We start from the raw sequence: 26943 nt of genomic DNA on the forward strand, positions 1-26943 counted from the left end.
CTTGAAGTGAATGCCAAAAGTCACACTACAGTACTTGGCCATCCTTTGTGTGGCTTTTGTAACAGATACCTAAACAAACATCACAATTAACCACAATTTGAGGGTCAATATATTGCAGTCAATGTTGAGCCACCTAAGTGAGTTATCTTCTCTTATATGCTCAAGTCAGAGCTTTTAGGTCCCAAGGCCTTGCCTTCAGTATACCTTAATAAATTGTCAGACTGACACATGTACACTTAATGACCTTTTGTGAAGTCTCCTTTCAACTAATGAATGGGAAGTTGATAGTCATTCATGGGGAAAAGTCTGAAAATTAAGCAAGTAGAAAAGCAAACAAAAGAAGAATTTATTAATAAATGTCTGAGCATATTGAAATGATTTGTGACTCATCAGTATATCAGGAGAGCTTCCTGTTGCTGATACCTCTGATGAGTAAATGCAAAGGTAATAGATCTGAATGACTTACTTCCATTGCTTGAATTCTACTTATTATTTTTACCACTGTTCTTGTTGCATATGAGGAAGATGTGAGAGATGTCATGGAGTGGTGGATAGAATGCCATACTCAGAGTCAGAAAGATATGTTCAAAGCCTGTCTGACACTTACTTGCTATGTGACTCTGGGCAAGGTATTTAACTTCTCTGACTCAGACATCTCCTAAGGACCTATCTAATAAATTATAGGTTATAATCTGCATCATTGGAGAGTATAAAATATACACATTTTGTGGTTAAGAACAGCATATTCTATTTCTTCCTATGATTTACTTTTCTGCTTTTCTTCATTAACTTCTTTGAATAAATTATTTAATAAATATATTAATAGATTTGGAATCATCCAAACGTTTATAAAATTTATTTATGGTATCTCCATAGGAAAGGGGTCAGAGAAATTGAAGTTTTATTCATTTCTTAGCCTTTGTGAATATCATAAAGATAAGTATAGGTCTTATTGATGAAAAATTGAATACTGAACCACACTTCTGTAGTAACATATTTATACAATGCATTACAAAGGCTTAAAGACAAAATTTCCCTGTATTACTACTGATGAAGTCACTGACATTGGTGATCTTATTTGAGTTAGTGTTAAATCTGATATACTGTCAAAAACACATTTACCATGTAGTAGTGATAAGTTGATCTTTTTAAAGTAAAGTTTAATGACTATTTTTGTTCTTGCATCACTTATATTTCCAATATTCATCCCCTGCCTTACTTTATAAATGATAAGAATTTGCAGGAGTAGGGAAAACCAGGGTTGTTGTCAGGATCAAATAAAATAATATACATAAAGTGCTCTGCAAACTTTAATGCATTATATAAATGTTATCCATTAAAAATGTGATTTCTTCAGTTCTGTGGTTCAGAAATTAAGATACTTGTGAATCTTGGGGCTTTGAACAAATGGTTAGTTAATATCAGAAGGAGCCATAGCAGCAAACCCTCTTCATGAAGATGATTTAGGCTTAGAAAATTCTGACCCCTCTGTTTTGCCTTACCATGAAAAACCTGGGGACATAGTATATGGATGTGACATAAGTTGTCTTCAAAATGGTCTTGGGCTATTTTCTTTGACTAATGAAAATAGGTAACCATATGTTACAACCTGTGGATGTACATACACATGTATGTAATTACACAAAAGATCTGGGGTTTTTGTGGGCAATTACAAGCATTGAAAGTCTCACCGGAAAGGAAAATTATAACCTGAGTATGACTAAGCTTTAGCTCCTGCTTGAGATTCATAAAGGTTTTGATTTGCCCAGGGTCCTATAGCTTTATAGTATCAGAAGTCTGGTTAAATCCAGGTGTTCCTTGTGTAAAGCCTAGTACTCTATCTACTTGGTAAAGCAGCTTCTGTGCATCTATGGAGGCAGTTACTTTTTAACCACTTTATATTATCTACTCCATGAATATTGTTTGAAAAGAGAGGTGGCCATTTTGGTTTCCCATTTTACTGAAGGAGAAGTAAAGTAGACAAAAGAAGTGAAATCACTTTCTCAAGGATATTTGGTGATTCAATAGCAGTGCCAGAAATAGAAATCGTTTGATTCGACCTGGATGTCTAATATTACAAGAAAATATTTTACATTTTTAAACAGAGGTTGATTCTATTGCCTTTACAAATGTTTCAGGGACTATTATTCTCTCTAAATGTTACATAACACCACATCTTTTTTCTTAAAAATATAAATATACACATATATACATATGTATACACACATGTATATACACACACACACATATACATACACTATTTTAGTATTTTTTTCCCAACAGTTTTGCTTGGGTAGCATTGCAGTATAATTCATGATATTTCTTTCTCTCTTTGCACATCTGCCATGTGGCAGCAGTGAGAATCCAGACTTCATCCAAAAGTCCTTTATTCCAAGTATCGACCATTTGCACATTGTTCAGGCATTGCTTCTGGTTCCTTCTCACTGCTTACTTTGTTATGACTGTCTTTGAAATATCCAGAGGTCAAGAGAGCACTTGCTATGTCCTGGGGGACAGCAATTCACTGTCTGCTGCCTTGGAAAGCAAGGTGATTATTATATCTATGAAGTTCCATAGGTACATTTTATTTTGAACCATACAGAGAGGAGTAATGACTAGAGAACATTAGGAAAAACTTTATAGTAATCTGTTTTTGTATATGTTAGAGAAAGTTGTTTTTGTTTTCATTTTTTTTTTTAGAAATTTCATATCATTTAACCCTTCTCCATTTCCTTATTGTAGAGAGGAGGTAGCTATGCTACCAAGAAATAATGTCATGGGGAAGACATTCAAATTGAAACTACCTTACAATCCATTCAATAGGAATGCTTCTAATTTTTAGAAAAGAAAGGAATATGGAAAATTGAGAGATTCCATTAATATAGTATATGTAAAGCATATTCCATAAAGTGCCATATATCTAGAGCCATCAGGGAATGAGGTATCTTTTCCTGTGTTTTCCAGACTGCTGATGCTTACCTTTTAAAGTGTCAAATAGGGTTTTTACATATATAATTTTTGATGGAAAACTTTCAGGAATATTCCATGCTTTAGGCTTTTCTGTTATAGGAGGATTCTGAACTCATTTTAACCTTTGCTTGATGACTCCAGGTCATTATCGAGAACACGCTGTCCTGCTCTGTACTATAATACAGTAATACCCTCAGGTCTGTTGAGCTGTGTTGGGCTATTTGTCCCTATAGCAAAGCTGGTTTTAGGAGTCTTTTGTTCTTTTGTTTGTTTTTTCCATCTCCTTTCCTGTCATCCTTTCAGTTGTTATGTCTTAGGGCTATCCAATATGCTTTGTCCTCAACCAAGCTTGTTAGAATTGCATATGGAATAAAACTCTGAGGGGCTCTCTTATGAGTAAAATACAGGAAATTAAGTGGATGAATTTGGGGGTGTGAACTTTGACTAGTTAGTCCTTTTCAACAAATCCACTTCCTCCAGGTGTGATGGTACACGCTTGAAGTCCCCTTCTACTATGGACACTGAACTAATAGATCACTTGAATTCAGAAGTTCTGAGATACAGTGAGCTATGCAGGTTGGTTATCCATGCAAAATTTGACACAAATATGGTAAGACCCTGGGGAAAAAAAGCCACTAGGCTGTCTAGGGAGGGTAAAACTGCCCTTGTCAGAATCAAAGAAGCTATAAGCTTCTATACCAGTCGGTAGTGGGGTCAGGTCCATAAATGAATGCTGTACTTCTTGTCTGGATGAGATAGTGAGATCTATGACAGAAAAAAAATACGCCAATTGTCTTGTCTGTGTCTGTCTAGCTAGTTGATGAGTACCAGTATTAAATGAAAAGAACATGGCACTTGCTTACTAGAGAATTGGATTTGAATTCTAGTTCGGTCACTTACTAGCAATACATCTTCAGGCAAATCACTGTATTTCCCTGGCCTTTAGCTCTCACCTCTTTAAAATGTGGGTGTTGGGTTAAATTGTCTTTAAAGCCCCCTACAGTTAGTTCTGCCATTCTCTGATTTTCTCATATGCAATGTTACTATATCCTGTTCTAAAGGTGAAGAAGACTTCTGGGAGGGTGTGAAATCAGCACATTTTCAGTGCTCACAAAGTAAAACCACTTACCTTGCATGTAAATATTTCTTTATAAAGTGCCAAGCTGCAGTTTCAATTTTGCTGGAAGTCAGAACTCTGTATATAATGATTTTTTAGTATCTATCTTTTCTCCAATAAGCTTGTGGTTTTTTTCTTTTTGAGGATCAAGAAAGTGGGGCTGAAGGATGGAGTATAGAATAGAAAATAAATAAAAATATAAACTCTTTTGCTAACTTTTTATGCTTACGATAATAAATACACAGGAAACCCTAAACAGCAACACAGTAAAGCCTTAAAGACTGAAAGTTTCCCCATGGCAAAGCTGAAGTTTTAGTCTCTGGTATTTGGAATTTAGACCGCAGTCCTTATTTAGATAGATCACTGAGCAGGTAATACAGTCCATGCTCTAATCTAACCAGACTTGGATAGTAGTGATGTATGGACAACTTTTTTATTGTATCTGCAAAAAATATCACACATGCTTTCCTTGTCCCATGGTACCAGCACTACAGGATCTTTCTGTATTCAACTGGAATTTGGTGATTGTGGCAAGTAGGAGTATTAGTAAGTACTAGAAGCATTTTTGCTTTGGTCAGAAAATCAACTTCCAGTTCTCCCCCTCCCCCAGTTCTGTAGGTCTCTAGTATTCAGAATGTGGGTCTGGATGGCAGTCAAGTCACCCACATACCTTCTAGTAATGGCTTTTAATGACTGATTTTTGAGCTGATGACTGGTCTAGTCTTTAGTGCATTTAAGCAGCTGGATAGATGCCAAATGTGTTTGAAACTGAACAGGTGCTTTCAGACTTCAGATGCCATATGATGCCATTGAAAGAGGTGCTGGAATTACTCTGGTGGGTGGTGCTTATAATAGTTACTCTAACTGGGAGAATTAGGTAAATGTTATTTCAATCATTTTTTTTGATGGGGAACATAGGTTTTGAAGCTAAGGGGTACCTCAGGAATCATTTTATAGTCCAAACCCTTCACCTTACAGAGAAGAACATTGAGGCCCACAAAGGTAATCTGCCTTGCCTGAAATCACACAAATAGTAAGCGTGAGAGCCTAGTTTCAAATCCACATCTACTGACTCCAGTAACAAACTCTGTTTCCACTATATTTCACTGGGACTTTCTGCACCGTGGGTGATATTGTGTTCATCTTTTTCTGCTTTTGTCAAACACTACCCATACATTAGATGCTTATTAAGTACTTCTTAATTAAAAATGAGTTTTCATTATAAAAACTCACACTTGAAAACTATTTTCTTAAAAAAGGTAGAAACAAACTATGTTGTGCAGTGAGTAGAGTACTGAACCTGGGGTTAAGAAGACTCATGTTCGTGAGTTCAAATCCAGCCTTAGACATTTACTAGCTGTGTCACCCTGGGCAAGTTGCTTAACCCTGTTTGCTTCAGTTTCCTCATCTGTAAAATGAGCTGGAGAAGGAAATGGCAAACCACTCCAGTATCTTTGCCAAGAAAACACCAAATGGAGTCACAAAGAGTTGGGCACAACTAAAACAACTCAATAACAACCCCAAAAAACAAGTGCAGGCATTTCACTTGTGAGCCAGAGCAGCCCTAACAGTTAGTCAGGGTCATTTCCAGTGGCTCCAAATAAAAGGCAACATTTCAGAAAATCGTTTGAACTACCAGGTAGTACAGAATGAAGCCAGCTGCTTATTTCATGTCCTTATCACCTAACTAGGACAACCAAGCTACCTATCTCTTCATTTTTCAACTGGCTGCAGTCCTTTGCACTTTCCCATCATGCCTCCAGGAACTTCATCATCAGGCTCCTCATCATGCTGCAAGACAGAATCAGCCTGAGCATTCATACCTCATCAGTTTTTTCTACTCCTCTGATTGGAGGAAACTAAAACACCATCTAAGGCAGAGATTGCTTTTTTTTACTTTTTCCTTACATTTAGCACAATGCCTAGAATATTCTAAGTGAGTAAGCATTTATTGACTGACCTCCAAAGTGCTAAAAAGTGGAACTTTGCAAAAGCCTCTGCCTTCATCATTATTTTCATTTTCTCAGAAACTTTTAGTGGTTCCTCACTTGCTATGAACAAAGTAGGAAAATTCAAACAATGTTTGGGGGATGGTAAACAGATCAGTTTGTCTGGAGCAGAGCATGTGGAGAACATGGAAAGGAGAGCTCATGGGTGATCTGCATAGAAAAGGATAATACCACTAACCACCTGTGGATTGATTAGTTAGCTGAAGTATCTTCATGGAGTTTATAGTGTAATCTACACACAAAACACATTTGTTATTGTTGTTCAGTTGTGTCCAACTCTTCCTGATGCAATTTGGGGTTCTCTTGGCAAAGATACTGGAGTGGTTTGCCATGTACTTCTCCAGTTCATTTTATAGAGGGGGAACTGAGGTATACAGGGATTAGTTACTTGTCTAGGGTCACATAGCTAGTAAGTATCTGAGGCTAGATTTGAACTTAGGAAGATGAGTCTTCCTGACTTCTGGCTTGGTACTCTGTACCACCTAGCTGCTCCACAAAACATATATAGACAGTGATAATGCACAGTATGATATCCTAAGTGTAGTATAGAGTTGAAACAAATGTTATGTGAGTTCTGAAGTAGAGGAAGATCAGGGAAGGCTTCACTATACAGGAAGCATTTAAGTCTTCCTTTAAAGAATGTTCAGGGATTCAAGAGTCAAAGAGGAGAAGGGAGGGTTTTCTAAATTTAGGGAACAGAATATATGCAAAGGTATGGAGCTATAAGAGTGCTGAACATGTTCAGGAATTCTAGAATATTTAGAGAATAGTCCAATTTATCAAGAACATAGAATTCAACGAATAAGGTTGGAAGGGTAGGAGGGTATCAGATTGTAGAGGGTCTTGAATGCCTGGCAATGGGGTTTGAACTTTTACTAGGGAGGCAATTGGAAGCCTCTGAAGGTTTTTGACTAAGGCAAAGGGGGAGGAGAGGTAATAAACCTTTACAAAGTACCTGCCCTTTGTGGGGCATTGTGGTAAGTACTTTTACAAATATTATCTCATTTGATCCTCATAACGACCCTTGAGGTAAGTGCTAATTATAATCCCCATTTTACAGTTGAGGAAACAGACAATCAAAGATTAAGTGACTTGTCCCTGTTCACACAGCTAATAAGTTTCTGAAGCTAGAGGACTTGAACTTGGGTCTTCTTAACTCAGGGCCGATCCTTTGTCCACTGTACAACCACAAGATAGGTATGAAAGATCATTTAAAGGCAGGTGAAGGATATTAATAAGATCTACAGCCCCCAGGCTATTACTGTGGTTCAGCATAGGTGGTAATGAGATTGCGTTCTAGGGTGGTGGCATTGGGGAAGGACAGTAGGAAAGCTATTTTATGGAGGTAGAAATGACAGTACTTAGTGACTGTGAGGAGTGAGAAAGAATAAGAAGTCAGCAATATTACTAAAATTTTATATGTAGACACTGTAAATCTGGGAGCCACAGACAGAAACAGTGGAGTCATACGAAGAAAGGTGTGTTTGCTTGTGTTTTAGGGAGAGGGGGAGAGGATAATAAGCTTGTAGCAGGCACTATCTAGAGAATGTCCTTTCAAGGTTACTCTTATCCCTCTAATGATAGGAGATTAAACCTTCCTACAAAATAATGTTTTGAAAATTTATTGCTTTTATTTATTGACATAGATGAAACTGACTATGCCCATGCCAGCAATGAAATCTATTTATATCTTGGAATAAAGATATTTTTAGACCTAAGAATGGTCATACAGAAGATGGAGAAAATGATGATATCAAATATTATTGACAATAAGATTTTAGATGTTCAAATTTTAGCTAAATTTTAAGGAAAATTTGATTTGCTGGATGGTTAGTTTGTAGTGTGAACAGTTTAAATCCAGATGTTTGCACACTGGAGAAAAAGCTCAGCTTGTGATTATGTGTATAGTGGTCAATCCTATTTTATGGTGATACATAAATCAAGGGGCCCATTACCATGTGTGACTCAGGGATTTAAAAGAATAGGAGTCTATTCCCAGTCCTGCCACCAGATAACCTATTATTGAGCGAGTAAGTTAGAAGTGTATTTTATTGTCTAAGTAATAAGATTGCTATAGTATCTTGAAAGGATGGAGGACTATATAGTTAATGGTTGAATTAAAGGAGTCTCACACAGATGCAATCAAATGATACCATTATTTCTATGAATTAACTATACCACAGTGAATTTCTTTTTAGATTTTATGTTCACTAATTTTTGCCTAGAATTTGTAAATGTTTTCCATCCCACTTTTTTGGGCACTAGATCTGGAGTGGTTTTGTTATACACTGTCATTTAGAGATTTGTATTTCCATTTGACAAATTATGCAGGAAATAGAAGCACAGAGGGGATCCCTTGAGTTTTCAAAAGATGTCTTTTCTGACCTGTAAGCAGGTTCAGCCTATTTGGAGAACATGCCACATTAAAAACAGATGAAGTAGAATGGGCCAATTTCATGATTTAAACTTAGAATGGTTTTAATAATTTATGAGTAGTTTTGTAAACCATAATACCCTTAATTGATTTTTTCTATTAGCATTTTTATTTAAAGTTCTGAGTTCCAAGTTCTACTTCTTGCCTCACCCCTCTCTGAGACGATAAGCAATCAGATATAGGTTATACATGTGCAATTATGTAAAACATTTTCACATCCGTCATTTGGAACATGAAGGATCAATTAAATTTTTTAAATGAAAGAAAAAATGTGAAAAATAACGTTTCACTCTGTATTCAAACATCAGTTCTTTCTCTGGAGGCAGATGGTATGCTTCATCATTAGTCTTTTAGATTGTTTTGGATCATGGTATTGCTGAGAATAGCTAGGTCATTCGCAGTTCTTCATCAAACAGTGTTGCTGTTTGTACAATGTTCTCCTGGTTCTGTTCACTTTACTATGCATCAGGTCATATAAGTCTTTCCAGATTTTTCTGAAATCATCCTCCTTACCATTTCTTATAGCACAATAATATTCTACTACAATCATATACCATAGCTTGTTTAACCATTCTCTAATTGATGGGCATCCCTTTAATTTCCAGTTCTTTGCCCCCACAGAAAGAGCTGCTAGAATTATTTTTGGAAAAATAAGTCCTTTTCCCTTTTTTTGCATGATTTTGGGATCTAGCAGTAGTATTGCTAAATCAAAAGATATGCATAGTTTTACAGCCCTCTGGGCGTAGTTCTAAATTACTCTCCAGAATGGTTGGATCAGTCACAACTCCACAAACAATGCGTAGTGTCCCAGTTTTCCCACATCCCTCCAACACCCAACATTTTCCTTTTTTTTTTCATATTACCAATCTGGTAGTTATGAGGTGGTACCTCAGAGTTGTTTTAATTTGCATTTCTTTGATCAGTAGTGACTTACGATTATAGATAGTTTTGATTTCTTTGTCTGAAAACTGCCTGTTCATATCCTTTGACCATTTATCAATTGGGGAATGACTTGTATTTTTATAAATTTGATTCAGTTCTCAATAAATTTGAGAAATGAGGCCTTTATGAGAGATACTTGTTGGTAAGTTTTTCTGCAGTTTTCTGCTTTTCTAATAATTTTGGTTGCATTAGTTTTGTTTGTACAAAAACTTTAACATTTTATACAATCAAAATTATATAGTTTACATTTTGTAGTACTCTCTATATTTTCTTTAGTCCTAAATTCTTCCCTTATCCATTAATCTGACTGATAAGCTATTCCATGCTCTCTTAATTTGCTTATGATATCACCCTTTACATGTGAATCATGTACCAATTTTGACCACCTCTTGGTATAAGGTATGAGTTGTTGGTCTATACCTAATTTCTGCCATATTGTTTTTCAGTTTTCCCAGAAGTTTTTTGTCAAATAATGAGTTTTTATTTCAAAAGCTTGGATCTCTGGGTTTATCATATACCAGATTACTTTGCACATTTACTATGATGTCCTTTGTATTTAATCTATTCCACTGATCTATGACTCTGTTTCTTAGCCAGTATGAGATTCTTTTGATAATTACCACTTTATACTAAAGTTTGAGACCTGGTATGGCTAGACCACCTTCTTTCACTTTTTTTCATTGAATTCCTTCATGTCCTTGAGTTTTTGTTCTTCCGGATGAATTTTGTTATTATTTTTTCTAGCTCTATAAAATATTTTTCATTGTTTGTTATGGCATGGAATAAACAGATCAATTTAGATAGAATTGTCATTTTTATTATATTCATGAGTAATTAACATTTTTCCAGTTGTTTAAACCTTACTTTATTGTGTCAAAAATGTTTTATGGTTATGTTCATATAATTCCTGGCAAAATTTTAATGAGAGTTAAAGATTTTTCCTGCCCATTAACAGGCCTCAGATGGAGCACATTAAGGGAAGCTTGATTAGGGTAGACTTATTTTGTAGGAAGGCCCATACCTTTTGTTAATTTCTAATGAGGCACTGGGTCATGAGAGTCATGATGTCCTCTGACTCTGAAAAGTATAAACATACTCTGAGGTGAGAAGCAGATCTAAGAACCTGTGCTATTATGCCATCCTGGATGTGTCAGGGTGCTTGCTGCTACACCTGGGTATGTCCTGGCAGGTAGAATCCCAAATATTTTATATTGTCTACAGTTATTATAAAGGGAATTTCTCTTTCAATCTCTTGCTGCTTGACCTTATTGGTAATATATAGCAGTGCTGATGACTTATGTGGGCTTATTTTGTATCCTACAACTTTGCTAAAATTGTTAATAAAGTAGTTTTTTAGTTGATTCTCTAGGATTCTCTAAGTATTACACCATATCACCTCCAAACAGAGACAGTTTTGTTTCCTTATTGCCTATTACAATTCCTTTAATTTCTTTTTCTTGTCTTATTGGTATAGCTAATATTTCTAGTACAATATTAAAATAACAGAGGTGATAATGAGCATGCTTGCTTCATCCCTGATTATACTGGGAAGGCTTCTAGCTTATCTCCATTATAGATAATGATTCATTGATGGCTTTAGATAAATATTACTTATCATTTTAAGGTATGTTGCATTTATTGCTGTGCTCTCTAGTGTTTTTAATAGGAATGGGTGCTGTATTTTGTCAAAGGTTTTTTTCTGCATCCATTGAGATAATCATGTGGTTTCTGTTGGCTTGGTATTGATGTGGTCAATTATGCTGATAGCTTTCCTAATGTTGAACTAGCCCTGAATTCCTGGTAAAAATCCCACCTGATCATAGTATGTGATCATTCTGATATATTGCTGTAATCTCTTGGCTTGTATTGTATTTAAAAATTTTGCATCAACATTCATTAGGAAAGTTGATCTATAATTTTCTTTCTCTGTTTTGGTTCTTCTTGGTTTGGGTATCAGCATCATATTTGTGTTGTCAAAGGAATTTGCTAGGACTCCTGCTTTGCCTATTTTTCCAAATAGTTTAAATTGTATTGGGATTAATTGTTTTTTTCAAATGTTTGGTAGAATTTGCTGAATTCATCAGGTCCTGGGAATTTTTTCTTAGGAAGTTCATTGATGGCTTGTTCAATTTCCTTTTCTAAGATTGGATTTTTAAAGTGTTTTATTTCTTCTTCTATTAATCTGGGTAATTTATATTTTTGTAGATATCCATTCATTCCAGTTAGATTGTTAAATTTTTTGACATATAATTGGGCAAAAGAGTTCAACAATTGTCTTAATTTCCTTCTCATTAATGGTGATTTCACTCCTTTCATTTTTGACACTAGTAATTTGGTTTTCTTTTTTCCTTTTTCTAAATCAAAATAACCAATGGTTTATCTATTTTATTGGATTTTATTTATTAGTTCAATGGTTTTCCTACTTTCAATTGTATTAATCTCTCCTGTGATTTTCAAGATTTCCAGTTTGGTGATTTGGAGGTTTTTAATTTGTTCTTTTTCTAGTTTTTTTTTAGTTTCATGCCCAATTCATTTTTCACCTTTTTCTCAATTTTACTCAACTAAACAATTAAAAATGTAAATTTTTTGCAAAGTCCTGTGTTGGCTTTTGTTGGGTTTACTCACTGTTGTCATTTTCTTTAATGAAACCATTGATTGCTTCTATGATTTGTTCTTTGACTCACCTTTTTGTTTAGGATTAGATTATTTAATGTCCAATTAATTCTAAATCTCTATTGTCCATGACTGAATGTAATTTTTATTGCATTACAGTCTGAAAAAGACATGCTTATTATTTCTACTTCTCAGTATTGGGTTGTGAAATATTTATGTCCTAACGGTCAATTTTTATATAGGTGCAATATAGAGGTTGAGAAAAAGCTATGTCCCTTTCTATTCTCATTCAGTTTTCTCCAGAGATCTTTCATATCTAACTTTTCCAGAATTTTATTCACCTTCTTAACTTATTTTTTTTTATTAAATTGATCTAGTTCTGAGACAGGAAAGTGGAGAAAGGAAAACTAGTTTTATTATTTATTTCCTCCTGTAACCCATGTAACTTCTTCAAAAATTTAGATGCTATTTTTGGTATTGATATGACTTCATTATCTATAGTTCCTGTCAGTAAGATATAGTTTTCTTCCTTATCTCTTTTTTATGAGAAATTTTTGCTTATGCCTTGTCTGAGATCATAATTGCTACCATTGTATTCTTTGTTTCAGCTGACATACAATAAATTCTGCCCCTTACCTTTACCCTGTGTGTATCTCTCTGTTTCAGATGTTTTTCATATAAACAACATATTGTAAGATTTTAGTTTTTAATCCATTCTGCTATCTGTTTCTCTTTTATGGGTGAATTCATGGAGTTCCCATTTGTAGTTATGATAACTGTATATTTCCCTCCATGCTATTTTTCCCTTGTTTAGCCCCCACCCCGTTCTCTTACCTCCCCCACCTTTTATCTCCTCAGAAGTGTTTTACTTCTGACCACCATGTTCCCTAATATCCTTTTTATCCTCCCTTTTATCAGTACTCCTCCTTTCTGTTATCCTTGTTCCTTTTTACATTCTTATAGGTTAAGATAGATTTTGTATCTGACTGAATGTATATGTTATTCCCTCTTTGAGTCAATTTTGATGAGTGTAAGGTTTAGATTTTGTCGACTTCCATACCCTCATCTTCCCCTGTATTATAACAGCTCTCTCATGCCTCTTTTATGTGGAATAATTTACCACATTCAATCTCAATCCTCCTTCTTCTGGTGCAATTTTCCTTCTCACCCCTTTATTTTTTTTTTTGAGATATCATGCCATCAAAGTCACCTTATATCCATACCCTCTGTCCGTGTATATATATATATACACATATATATATATACACATATACATACACACACATATATACATATGTATACACACATATACCCATATGTTTGTAAATATGTATGTGTATACATATGTATGTATATGTGTGTATATATGAATACATGTATCTATATGCTTACATATGCACAAATATATGCCATATAGAAATATAAAGTTTCACTTCATTGAATTTCGTATGTTTTCTCTTTCTTGTTTCTTTTTTACCTTTTTATGTTGCTCTTGAGTCTTGTATTTGGAGGTCAGATTTTTCAATTCACTCTGTTCTTTTAATTAGGAATGCTTGAAAGTCCTCTATTTCATTAAATGTTAATTTTTCTCCCAGAAAGTTTATATTCCTTTTTCCTGGAGGTGATTCTTGGTTTTAAACCTAATTCCTTTGCTTCCCTGTATATCATATTCCAAACCCTCCCGTTCTTTTTTTTTTTTTTTTTTTTGGGGGGGGAAAACTTTTTATTGTAGGTGCAGTGAGACAGCTGGACACAGTTTAGATGATTCCAATTTTGTTGGCAACATCCAAAGCATCATAGTCTGGAGCAAGACGGACATAAGCTTTCTTCGCTCCATCAGGCCGGATCAGTGTGTTGACCTTGGCCACATCGATGTCATACAGCTTCTTTACTGCCTGCTTGATCTGATGCTTGTTGGCCTTGACATCCACGATGAAAACTAGGGTGTTGTTGTCCTCAATCTTCTTCATAGCAGACTCAGTGGTCAAAGGAAACTTAATGATGGCATAGTGATCAAGCTTGTTTCTCCGAGGGGCACTTTTCCGAGGGTATTTGGGCTGCCTTCTTAGTCTTAGTGTCTTGGGTCGCCGGAAGGTGGGGGACGTTCGGATCTTCTTCTTTTTGTGGCTATGGACACCCTTCAACACCGCTTTCTTGGCCTTCAAGGCCTTGGACTTGGCTTCTGTCTTGGGGGGGACAACGGCTTCCTTCTTCGCCTTCGGCACCATCTTGGGGGAAAGGGCCCTCCCATTCTTTAATGTGGAAACTGCCAAATCCTGTGTAATCCTATTTATATTGTTTCTTTTAATTGCTTGCAATACTTTTTCTTTGATCTGTGAACTTTGGAATTTGACTATGATATTCTTAAGAGTTTTCATTTGGGGATCTCTTTCAGGTGGTCATTGGTACATTCTTTCAACTTCTATTTTGTCTTCTGGTTCTAATATATCAGGACAGTTTTCTGTGATAATTTCTTGAAAGGTATTGTTCAGGTGTTTTTTTTTCATCATGGCTTTCTGGTAGTCCAATAATTCTTATATTGTCTCTCCTAGATCTATTTTCTAGGTCAGTTGTTTTTACAAAGAGAAGTTTTACTTTTTTTCCGTATTTTTTTTACTTCCTTTATATTTTTCATATCTTGATGTCTCCTAGAGTCATGAGCTTCCACTTGTTCAATTCTAGTTTTTAAGGAATTATTTTCTTCAGTGAGCATTTGCACTTCCTTTTCCATTTGTCAGTTCTATTGTTAGGTAGTTATTTTCCTCTTTAAATTTTTTTAATATCTTTTCTCATGCTATTGACTTTTTTTTCACAATTCTCTTGCATTGCTCTCATTTTGTTCCCCAATTTTTCTTCTACTCCTCTAATTTGCTTTGTAAAATCCTTTTTAAGCTTGTCCGGGAATTCTTTTTGGGCCAGAGACCAAATTATATTTTCTTTTCTTGAGGCTTCACATGTAGTAGCTATTTTGACACTATTGCCTTCTTCTATGTTTTTTCCTTGATTATCCCTGTCACCATAGTAACTTTCTAAAGTGAAGTTCCTTTTTTTTTTGTTGTTTGCTCATTTTTTCTGGGTTTTTTTTTTGTGTGTGTGTGTGTGACTTGGTATTTTTTATGTGAGAATTGGGCTGCACTGTCCCAGGCGTTTTGTATTGGGCTCTGGGTCTTACTTCTGCCCTTCACTGGGCTTCAGGGCTTAGCTGCTTGCTTTCATTGGAGAGTAGACTTCTCTTTTGACTTGTTCTGGGGACTGAGGCCTCCCTCTTGGCCTCCCCAGCTTGTGGGGATTAACTTCTGGCCTGGTGCAAGGGTGGGGCCTGCCACTGGGTTGCTATGGTAACAGAGTCTTTCTGGTGGCTGGCCCCAGGGTGGGGTGTCTCCGCTGGTTGCCCCTAGCTTGAGGCCTCACCACTGGTCCGCACTGGTCAGCAATGCCTTTCTGAACTGCACAGACTGCTCAATTTCCCAGGGAGGTACTGGATTACAGCAAGGTGGAGATTTGCTAGTGGATTAATCCCTTGCTGCAGGCCTGCTGTGCTGAGGTTGGCTGCTGCTGCTCTCTCTCCTCCCACCCAATGAGACAGACCTTTCCTGACAGGCTGGTAAGCTTCCTCCCTGCTCCTAAACCAATTCTAAGGTGTTTTTCACATTTTTTGGAGGGGAATTTGGAAAGGCTTCAGAAGGTTCTTTCCTCCCTCCACTATCCTGGCACCAGAAGTTTACCCTTAAGAGTTAACATAAATTCCTTATGTTTTAAAAGTATCTAGAAAGCACTGGGATAACAGTAGCTTAATGATTTTCAGTTATTCAGAAATGGGTTGTAAATGAATTTTCAAGGAACATATTGATAGAAGATTGGTTGCTTTAAAGACCTGTTCTTAACTCTTCTGAGAGCTGGGAGGCATTTATTCTAATTTTTTAAAAAAAGTATTTTTAGGAACCAATGATATTTTAGGAACCAATGACATTATAGCATTTTAGTTATAGTTAATAGCTGTTGAAGTGCTATTGACTTTAAAATATTGGGGATAAAGGAGTCAGCCTAGATGATCTTTACTACTTCTTCCAGCTCTAATTTCTATAATTCTCTTGTTTCTGTGAAGCTAAAAGAGCTTGAATAATACTCTTGAAGGTTTTGCTATTGTTACTAAAAGTTATATAAGGTAATGAATTCAAAACTAACATTCTACACTGAGGACTCTTCATAGTGTAAAAGTTATCCTAGGTTCCTCAAGACTATGCCAACAGAGCACAATCCATGACAGACCAAGTTAGAATGGCTACAAGTAAAGACTAGCGATGGGTATCTATGCTTGTTTTGTGAGAGACATTCCAGCTATGCTTAGAGAGACTTGTCAGGTTGACCACAGCATGATTCAGTTTTTTTGTTTTGTTTTATTTTGTTTTTTACCACAATGACTCATGGAGACCATCTGTAAGTTATAGAAGGGTTGCACTCTAATTTAGTGGAACACCAATACTGATGAGATCACAAATATTTCAAACTAAACTATAGAGAGTGAAAAGACATTATTACTTACCAGGAGCAGCCCCCAAATTTTCTGGTTCAGTTGGATTTGTTAATTCATTCAACAAACACTTATTAAAATGTACCTGGGTGGGTACAAAGATGAAACCAGTACCTGTCCTTAAGAAGCGTGGAGGATAACCTAATAGAAAGTGATCAGATACTCACAAATAGAGTAAAAACTAGAATAAGATACATGAATAAGAAAAGTGGTACAAAATCCTAGATCTTGTAGAGTAGAACAGATACAAACAAGGGATCTGTGCTTTTTAATATACTGTTTCACATTTTTATCAATGACTTGGATAAAGAAATGAATGATATGGTTATCAGATCACGTTATCAGATCATGCAGGTGCACAAAGTTGGAAGAGAGACCTAACATATTGTATTAATGAATCAGGATCCAAAAAAGTCTTAACATATTTGACTGTTAAGTTGAATTTTAGATGATGAAATCTAGGAGTGTTAGTGGTCTCACATTTGATTTAAAAAAATTAATTTTATAAGTAAAAATAGTGGAGGTATAACCTAAAAATTACTTTGGTTAGCAAATACTTGACTTCATTGCCAGGGAAAGAAGAATGAAAGCCAAGCGCAACATTGGCTTAAACCAAAAAATCTCTTCAAAAAAATAATATAGAAGGAAGGTGAAAAATTATGAGTAATATGGTCTCACAAAATAAAAAGAAACTATGGATAGTAAAATTCAGTTCATTTAAAACCTGGTGAGAGATATAGTTAAAAATTTTATCCCAGAGGCATTGAAGGATGAAGATGGAAGAAAGATAATAAATAGAAGGGAAATGGGGAAAAAAAAATCTGTAAATATTTTTTTTTGGTTATTGAGTCATTTTAGTTGTGTCCGACTTTATGACTTACTTGAGGTTTTCTTGGCAAGGGTAGTGGAATGGTGTGCCATTTCTTTCTCTAACTCATTTTACAGTTGAGGAAATTGAGGCAAACAGAGTTGAGTGACTTCTTGCTTGGAGTCACAGAGCTAATTAATAAGTTTCTAAGGCCAGATTTGAACTCATGAATGAAGATGAGTCTTTCTGATTCTAAACCCAGCACTCTACCCACTGTACCACCTAGGTGCCCTTAAATAAATAAATAAACACACACACACATATACACACATATACATATACATGCATATATGTATGCATATATACATATATATAATATATATATATTGTTTTCTTACAAAAGTTTCCCCCTTTCACCCCCAGCAAGGTCATTGGTTATTGTCGATAGAGTGCTGGACTTGGAATCTGTATTCAAGCCCCATCCCATTATATTAACTAGCTATGTGACCCTGGGCAATTTAGTTAACTCCTTTGCATCTGTATCTACATATCTGTAAAATAAGGTGGTTGGAACTGGTGATCTGTAAGGTCCCTTCCAGTTTCAAGGCTATGATCTTCTGAAGGACAATGATGCCACCACACTTTGATTCTAAGCAATCACAATTACAGACTGGTAAAGATGTGAAAAGATTACTGGTATGAGAGTAAGAGGAACATCAAATCCTGACTCTTATTTCTACCTGGGTTACCTTGGGGCAAGTAACTTAAACTTCTGTGCACCTCAATGTCTCCATTGGATTTGATGACAGCTCACTTCCTTTCCAGTTTTAAATCTATGATCCTATGACCTAATGTACTTATAGAGGAGGTAGAAATGGAAAAGAGAGTAAATCTTGAAAAAGGAGCTGGATTAGATGAAGTGTACATAAAAGTTATCTGTACTGGAGGAAATGCAATTGTGAGAGAATTGAGGAATCATCTCAAAAGAGGAGCAGGAGATAGTCATAAAGAACGAAGATTAATATCAATAACTACTGTTCTATAAGCCTTTCTCATCTACATAAAATTTTAATGCAAATCACCTCTACACATATTGAGTGGAGATAGTATGGGAGCCTACTGTGTTTATTTGTTGATTCCAAAAACAAAACAAAACAAAAAAACTCCTCCAAAATAAAAAAAAAAAAAGTCCGATACATTAAGTAAAATGCTGCTTTAAAGCCTCTTCTTCAACAATGCATTTCTCATCAATTCATCAAAAATTTTAAGTACTTAACTGAAACATATAAAAATACAGAACCTTATTTGACCCTATGTAACAGCCAGGATCCTGGCATACACAGGAGGGTTGCTGTACAGGTTCTTAGATCTGCTTTTCTAAAAGGGAAGCAACTTTTGAGGTGTCAACAATCACTTTAATCAAACACACACATCATTCACTTAGTTCAGGGGGAAAAGTCAGGACCCTGAACTTCAGAGAAAATACAAACAAATTTCAGGCAGAAATTACAAAGAGAAAGACCAACAGACAGGGCTTCTAGCTGTATGACCATATATACATATCACAGATCAATAGACAGATTCAGCTGTCTGACCATTACATGCAGACATAGTTACCCGAGCGAGGAGCACCAACATCTGGATTTTCAAAGCTGGAGGGCTCCTTAGCGGCCACCCAGAGTCTCACCTGGCCAAACAAACACTTCCAATGAGCAAGCCCCAAAACAAAACCACCTCAGAGTATATATATGTACATATACTTTTCAGAGTCAGAGGGTATCACACCTTGAGAGCCAGTGCCTCATCAGAAATTAACACAAGATGTGGGCCTTCCTGCAAAACAAATCTCCCCTAATCAAACTTCTCTTAATGGACAGGACATTAATGGGGGGGAAGATCTTTATCTCTCATTAACATAATCAACATTACACCCTATGACTATAAATATCAAGGAGACATATTCTAGTGAAAGCTGTTTATTATTGCCTACCAAGGTCTTTATATATGAACATATGTGTAGGCTTAAAGGTGAAGATAATTCGGTACTTCTACTTAGAACCAAAGCTGAGAGCACATTCTCAGTCTCTTCTCTTATACCAATAATCAGTCAAGAATCAGAGAACTTTGTTTTGGAAGAAACTTATGAGTTCATTTAGATCAACCCCCATCTGAAGAAAAAAAATTCTCTCTACAAATCCCTTAACAAATAGCTATCCTGAATTTGCTTTACAACTTCCAGCAAGGAGAAACCTATTCATTAATTTCTGTAGCACCTCATTGTACTTTTGGGCAGCACGGAGTGTTAAGAAGTTGTCTCCAATCATACAACATATCATTGCAAAGGCAGTCTAGGATTAGGAACTTGGCTTTTTATAAATCACAGCTAGATTACTGACTACATATGCCTAAATTTTGTCTGTGTGGCTACTGAAGTATTGGAGAGGGTGAAGACTACAAAATGAAGAACCTTCCAGATGTTTCTAAGAGTGTTAGAATATGGAACATATTTGGTTAAAGAAAACATTTTTGAATTTTTGGCTGGGGTCTGAAAGTTTGGATTTATGTTACTGGTTTGATTTTTAAAATATTTCCACATTTCAGATGAACCTAGAGGAATTTTCTGAGTTCCCCAGTCTTATGCGTTTTCTGTCTCATTTGAATCTTTTTTTTTTTAAATTCAAGTCATGATTACACAGGAACTGATTGGCTATTCAGACTCAGGGTTCTTCTTTTTTGCTATTCTCTTTATGTGGATTTCATTGCCTGGTTGTACTCTGAATTATTTTTCCCTTTTTTTTAAGCCAAAGTAATGGCTGTGGAGAACATTGAAATAAAGTAATAGAGTTAGAACTACTTTTTTAATGTATGCATGAGTCTTACTTATCTATTAATATTTCCCAGTAATTGATAAGCCACACATATTTGTATTTATTGTTTTCTCTTATATAACCAGAGCCATCTTTCAACACCTAAAATTAAATTTCGTCTTTCACATCATCACAGAGTATTTTTTTGGACCTGTGTGTGTGCTGTGGCACATTGAAATAATATCAATACAAAGGGTTCACACGATACACAAATTTAACAAACACTGAATAAACGCGTATTAAATAAGCAAATAAAGATATGTCCCATATTGTGGAAGTTCAGAACCCTTTGGACAATCCTATGTGCTATGGCAATGTGCCCTCTCAGAGTTTTTTAAGGCAGTAATGATTTGGAGGAAACAAAGAAGATATACAAATTAAAAGAATAAATAAACTTCAGGAAGTTCTTAATTCTCTAAATAAATAAAACAGTGATATTCATCATTAGTAAATACACAGATTTCCTTTAAAAATGGAAACTTACCTAATATAGATAAATATTAAGTTAGCATGTAAGAGAAAGGGATGAGAGCTACTAATTAATAATCAAATAGAAGTAAAGCTAAATTATCTAAGACTCTAATGCGAAGGTAGCACTGGATAGTTTTCCTTTTTACTTTTAAGTACAAACTTGTTTTGGTCTGGGGCAACTAGGTGGCACAGTGGATAGAATGCTGGGCCTGGAGGCAAGAAGACTCATATTCTTGAGTTCAAATCTGGTCTCAGACACTTACTACCTAGGTGATCCTGGGAAAATCACTTAAGTGTTTGCTTCAGTTTCTTCATCTGTAAAATGAGTTGGAGAAGGAAATGGCAAACAACTTTAGGGTCTCTACCAAGGAAATCCCAAACGGGGTCACAAAGAGTCAGACATGACAGAAATGACTCAATGACAACAAATATTTTGGCCTAGTTCTTTAAAAAATGGTGCCTTCCTAAAACTGATTTAGAAATTAATGTTAAGAGAGTTAAGCTTTTTCTTTTCTTTCTTAATAAAACATCTTCCCTTTGGTATTTCTGAGGTCTTGTAACCTGATCTACCCTAGTTGGCATACAGAAAAGTGTTTTGTTAGTCGTTGTTCCACATGTTTTGAGATGTTCAACTAATTCTATGTCACTTGTTAAATAAAGGCTTTGATTTTAACAGAATCGTGATATGACAGTGCTTAAGGCTCAGAATTTGTTGTGCTTGAGTGTGAGATGTTTTTTGTTTCACTATCCTAAATACAACACTGAAATCAAAATTAAAAATAAAAAAAAAATGAGTTTCCCAATGCCTTTGATTAGAGGTTTCCTATATATTTGAAAGCCAAAGATTGATTTTATATCATTTACAGAGCACTGGTAGTATGTTTGGATGAAAAATGTATGGACTGTTATGCCATTCTTTGTGATGGCAAATATATAAAAGAAAAAAGTAAGAAAGCAATATGTTTGGTACTGGTTATTTGAATTTATCAAATCTTTCTATGGGAATTGATACAAATGAAAGAGTCCCTGTCTTCAGTGAGTTTGTGTTCTATAACTCAATAAGCTGCACCAGCAGAGTATTCAGGTCTAAAATTAGTATACTTTTTAATATTTCAGAAGATCTATCACTCCATCTATGTAGGTATTCCCTCCATTGGTTTAGACTCTCTCTTTTCCTTGCCTTACTATATGGCTTCATGAGTTACTGTGACCACTCTAAAAATGACCATTTGGAAGCTATCCTTGAGATGATGAGCCTTTTTCAGGTCTACTCTTAGAAAAGTTAAAGACAAATCATACATCTCTCTCTTTTTAAAACAGTTAACAAATATTTATTCTTTCTCCCTTTGTATACCTCTCCCCCAACAAACAATATCAAAAAGGTTAAAAAAAACCCAACTATTTTCAAAATAATCATGACCATAATGCAAATTCCCCTTTTGTCCATATCTATTAATGAATGTCTCGTTCTGAATTTTGTGTCTGTCACTTCTCTATCCCATGTCTTATCTTTGGACTTATGTAATAATGGTTTGTCATTGCACTGGGTAGAGTTCTAAAGCCTTGCAAAGTTGTTTTTATAGTGCTGTCAGTAATACTAATTCTGTTCCCACAATTTTGTATCAGTTCATATAAACCTTCTCAATTTTCCCTAAAATGATACATTTGATAATTTTTAAAGTACAATAATATTCTGTTATATTCATATATCATGATCTGTTTATCCATTCCTTAATAAGTGGGCACTCCTTCCCTCCAATTTTTGCTACTATGAAAAGAGATACTGCAATTATTTTTATCTTTTATCCTTATCCTTTAATTGCTTTGGGGTATATATACCTATATTCTTGTGAAAGGGTAAGTAGAGTTTAGTGACTTTTGGGACACAGTTCCAAATTGCTTTCCAGAATGGCTAGACTTACTTATACCTACACCAATAGTGCATTCATATACTGTTTTACTGAAGCTCCTATGACATTTGTTATTTTTATTTTCATCAGCTTTGCCAATTGCGATGTGAAATAGAATGTTGGAAGTGTTTTAATGTATAATGAACTAATTATTAGTGATCTGGAGCATTATTTCATCTAGTTGCTGAGAACTTAGCTTCATTCCTTTGAAAACATATTTACTAGTGAATAACTTTTACTTTTCTAAATTTGAACCAGTTCCTTATGTATCATGAATATGAGACTTATCAGAGATGAAAGATATTTTCTTTTTTTTTATTAGCTGATATGACCCTAGGCAAGTTACTTAACCTCTATCAGCTGCAGTTTCTTTTTTTATTCTATTTATTTTCAGTGTTCTACAATCATTTCCATGTAACAGATTTTTCCCTTTACCCCCTCCTTCCCCCTTCCTTCCCCCCTCCCTTCCTGAGACAGCATGCAATTTTATATAGGTTCTACACATACATTCCTATTAAATCCATTTTGACCATAGTCATGTTGCATAGAAGAATTAAAATGAATGGGAGAAATCATAAAACAAACCAAAACATAATAAAAAAGAATATGATCTGCTGCTACATTCTGCAATCAAATTCCATGTTTCTTTCTCTGGATGTGGAAGGTATTTTCCCTTAAAAGACCATTGGGAATTTTTTCAGTCCTTGAATTGCAATGAAGTTCTAAGTCTACCAGAAAAAATCCTCATATACTGTGATTGTTGATGTGTACAAAGTTCTCCTGGTTCTGCTCCTTTCGCTCAACATCAAATCATGTAAGTCTTTCCAGGCCTCTCTGAAGTCTTCCTGTTTATCATTTCTTACAGCACGAAAGTATTCCATTACATTCACATACCACAATTTATTCAGCCATTGCCCAATTGATGGGCATCCCCTTGATTTCCAGTTTTTGGCCACCACAAAGAAAGCTGCTCTAAATACTTTTGTACATGTGGGACCCTTTCCCATTTTTATGATCTCTTGGGGATACAGTCCTAGAAGGAATATTGCTGGGTCAAAGGGTATGCATATTTTTGTAGCACTTTGGGCATAGTTCCAAATATTTCTCCAGAATGGTTGGATCAGCTCACAGATCCACCAACAATGAATTAGTGTTCCAACTCTCCCACATCTTCTCCAACATTTATCATCTTCCTGGTTTGTCATGTTAGCCAGTCTGATAGGTGTGATGCACCTCAGAGTTGTTTTGATTTACATCTCTCTAATCAATAGTGATTTAGAGAATTTTTTATGTGACTATAGATATCTTTAATTTCTTCCTCTGAAAACTGCCTGTTTCTTTGACCATTTATTAATTGGGGAATGACTTGTATTCTTGTACATCTGACTCAGTTCTCTATATATTTTAGAAATGAGGCCTTTATCACAGACATTAGTTTCAAAAATTCTTTCCCAGTTTTCTACTTGCCTTCTAATCTTGGTTACATTGGGTTTGGTTGTGCAAAAACTTTTCAGTTTAATGTAATCAAATCTATCCATTTTGTACTTCATAATGCTTTTTGTCTCTTGTTTACTCAAAAATTCTTCCCTTCTCCATAAATCTGATAAATACACTATTCATTGCTCCACTAATTTGTTTATAGTATCAGTCTTTATACCTAGATGATATACCCATTTGGACTTTATTCTTGGGTACAGCATCAGGCATTGATCTATGCCTAGTTTCTGCCACACTGTTATCTAGTTTTCCCAGCAATTTTTGTCAAACAATGAGTTCTTATCCCAGAAGCTGGGGTCCTTGGGTTTATCAAACAGTAGATTGCTATATTCATTGACTACTGTGTTTTGAGTACCTGCATATTCCACTGGTCTACCCTTCTGTTTCTTAGTGAGTACCAAGTGGTTTTGATAATTGCTGCTTTATAATACAGTTTGGGCCACCTTCTCTAGCATTTCTTTTTGTTAGTTCCCTTGATGTTCTGGACCTTCTGTTCTTCCAGATTAATTTTTTATATTATTTTTTCCAGCTCTAGAAAATAATTATCTGATAGTTTAATTGGTATGGCACTAAATGAGTGAATTAATTTAGGTAGAATTGTCATTTTCATTATATTGGCTCAGCCCACCCACGAGCAACTGATGTTTTTCCATTTACTTAGATCTGACTTTATTTGTGCAAAAATCATTTTGTAATTGTGTTCATATAGTCCCTGGATTTGTTTTGGCAGGTAGACTCCCAAATATTTTATAGTGCCTACCCTAGCTTTAAATGGAATTTCTCTTTCTATCTCTTGCTGTTGGGCTTTGTTAGTAATATATAGAAATGCAGAAGATTTGTGTGGGTTTATTTTGGATGAGAGATATTTTCAAAGATATTTTCCCTAGCTATTTCCCTTCAGATTTTAATGATGTTGCCAATTGATAGTCAGTAACAGTGTGACTATGGGCAAGTCATTTACTGACATAGCCTCAGCTTCTCCATCTGTAAAATAGGGATAATAATAACAATGAGGATCAAATGAGAAAAAGTATGGAAAGAACTTTGTAAATCTTAGAATCCTACATAAGTATCAGTTATTATATATTGTAATCTGTTCATTTTGCAGAAGAGGAAATTGGGAGCCAAAAGGTCAAGTATTTGCCCAAGGTTAAATTGGCAGTAAGTAGAAGAGCTAGAAATTTTTAAGTCTTCTGATTTCAACTCTATTTATCTATAATACACTGCCTTCGTGAACAATGACATGCATCAGTAAAATATTAAACTAGAACTTTAATGTTAGAACAATTTGAAACCTACATTCCATTTGCATAAACCTTAATTAAAATACTTAACCTAACAATAGCTTCTAAACCACAGGCTAAAGACCTAGGTTAGTTTTGCTGTTTTATCCTTTCGGAAAAGTCAACCATTGTTTTATTAGTACCAACATTACCAAACATTGTGCTAAATGTTACAGTTTTTGGAAAAGGATCTGACTCTCAAGGAGTTTGTGGTCTAATGAGGGAGGTAATATATGAATCCATATACACATAGATTAAGTTGGATATAATTTTTGAGGAAAAATGCTTGATTTTGTTTTTAAAAAGGGGAGCAGGAAAGGCTTCTAGTGGAAAGTGGAACTTTAGATGATTCTTTAAGAAAGTCAGGAAACAGAGAAAAGGAGGGGGAAAATTTCAGAATTGTGGGACAGCTCATGAAAATGCCCTAATTCTAGAGTGTCTAATGCCAAGAACAATAAGGAGGCCAATGTCACAGTGTATGTGACGGAATGTAAAGTATGAGAAGACTAAAGAGGTAGAAAGGGACCAAGTTATAAATAGCTTTGAAATTCAAAGAGCTTTATATTTGATATGAGGGAGTCATTGGAGTTTATTGAATAATTTTTTGAATGATCAAGTCTGAACTTTAGGTACTTTAATAGTTGAGTGGAGGACAGACTGGAGTTGGGAGAGACTTGAAGCAGGAAGACCAAGCAAATGTCTGTTTTTACCTTCAGATTTGTGGGAGGTGGGAAGGCATTGTTTTTTGTATATTATTTTGCTTTTGGTTCAGCTCTTTTTTTAGGTTGTTGGATCTTATCACCTTGCTAAGATCCTAGTTCTAGCCTCAAACACTTTAGAATTAGGAATTTTATGAATTTTCCTTCTCGTCACATTAATTCTCATTCATCTATAGCTGGTTTTGTGTTGCTATGGTAATGCCCCTCCTGTTTTATCCTTTATTCTGCTTTAGTGAGTTTGTTTGATTTTTAATGCAGTTTGTGAGATCCTTCTGGTTACATATAAAAACATGAAGTAGTAAAAATAAACAGATCAAAACTAAACAAAAACATTTCATCTCTTCCTGTCCGTTCAAGAAGGCTCACAGAACCATCAAACCTTCTTGTTGGAAGGGATCTTGGAGCTCATCTGAGCTTAAATATCCACTTAATATAGAAATCCTATTTGTAGCCAACAGACTCTGTTTGAAAAGTTTCCAGATATCAGTAACTCACCACTTCCCAAGGCAGTCAATTTCATTTTTGGACAGCTCTTGCACTTTGGAAGTTCATATTATATTAAACATAAATTTACTTCTCTCTCACTTCCCAGCCAGTTGGGAGATGGCTTTTAAGACATATCTTCAATATGATTCTAGATCATAAGCACCTAGGGATGGAGGACCAAGGCAAAGAGTGATCTTAGGCCAGAGGTTATGTAATGAAGAAGTATAAGACAATGCTACTGATAACATGTTTTCATCTTTGAGAAGATATGGTATTTTAATTCATG

General features: G+C 35.2%; 2 protein-coding genes across 2 annotated transcripts in view; one reads left to right on the forward strand and one right to left on the reverse strand.

Annotated features, from left to right (window-relative positions):
- The window catches only part of FMN2 (formin 2), a 441094-nt gene that overhangs the window by 3173 nt on the left and 410978 nt on the right, over positions 1-26943 (forward strand). The window lies entirely within an intron of this gene.
- LOC140529144 (large ribosomal subunit protein uL23-like) lies at positions 13773-14325 on the reverse strand. Its single transcript, XM_072647565.1, has one exon. It carries the CDS (start codon positions 14311-14313, stop codon positions 13843-13845), a length of 471 nt encoding a protein of 156 aa, XP_072503666.1. The 5' UTR covers positions 14314-14325; the 3' UTR covers positions 13773-13842.

This window comes from Notamacropus eugenii, chromosome 2, assembly GCF_028372415.1.
Source record: "Notamacropus eugenii isolate mMacEug1 chromosome 2, mMacEug1.pri_v2, whole genome shotgun sequence".
In the NCBI taxonomy this organism is placed as follows: Eukaryota; Metazoa; Chordata; class Mammalia; order Diprotodontia; family Macropodidae; genus Notamacropus; species Notamacropus eugenii.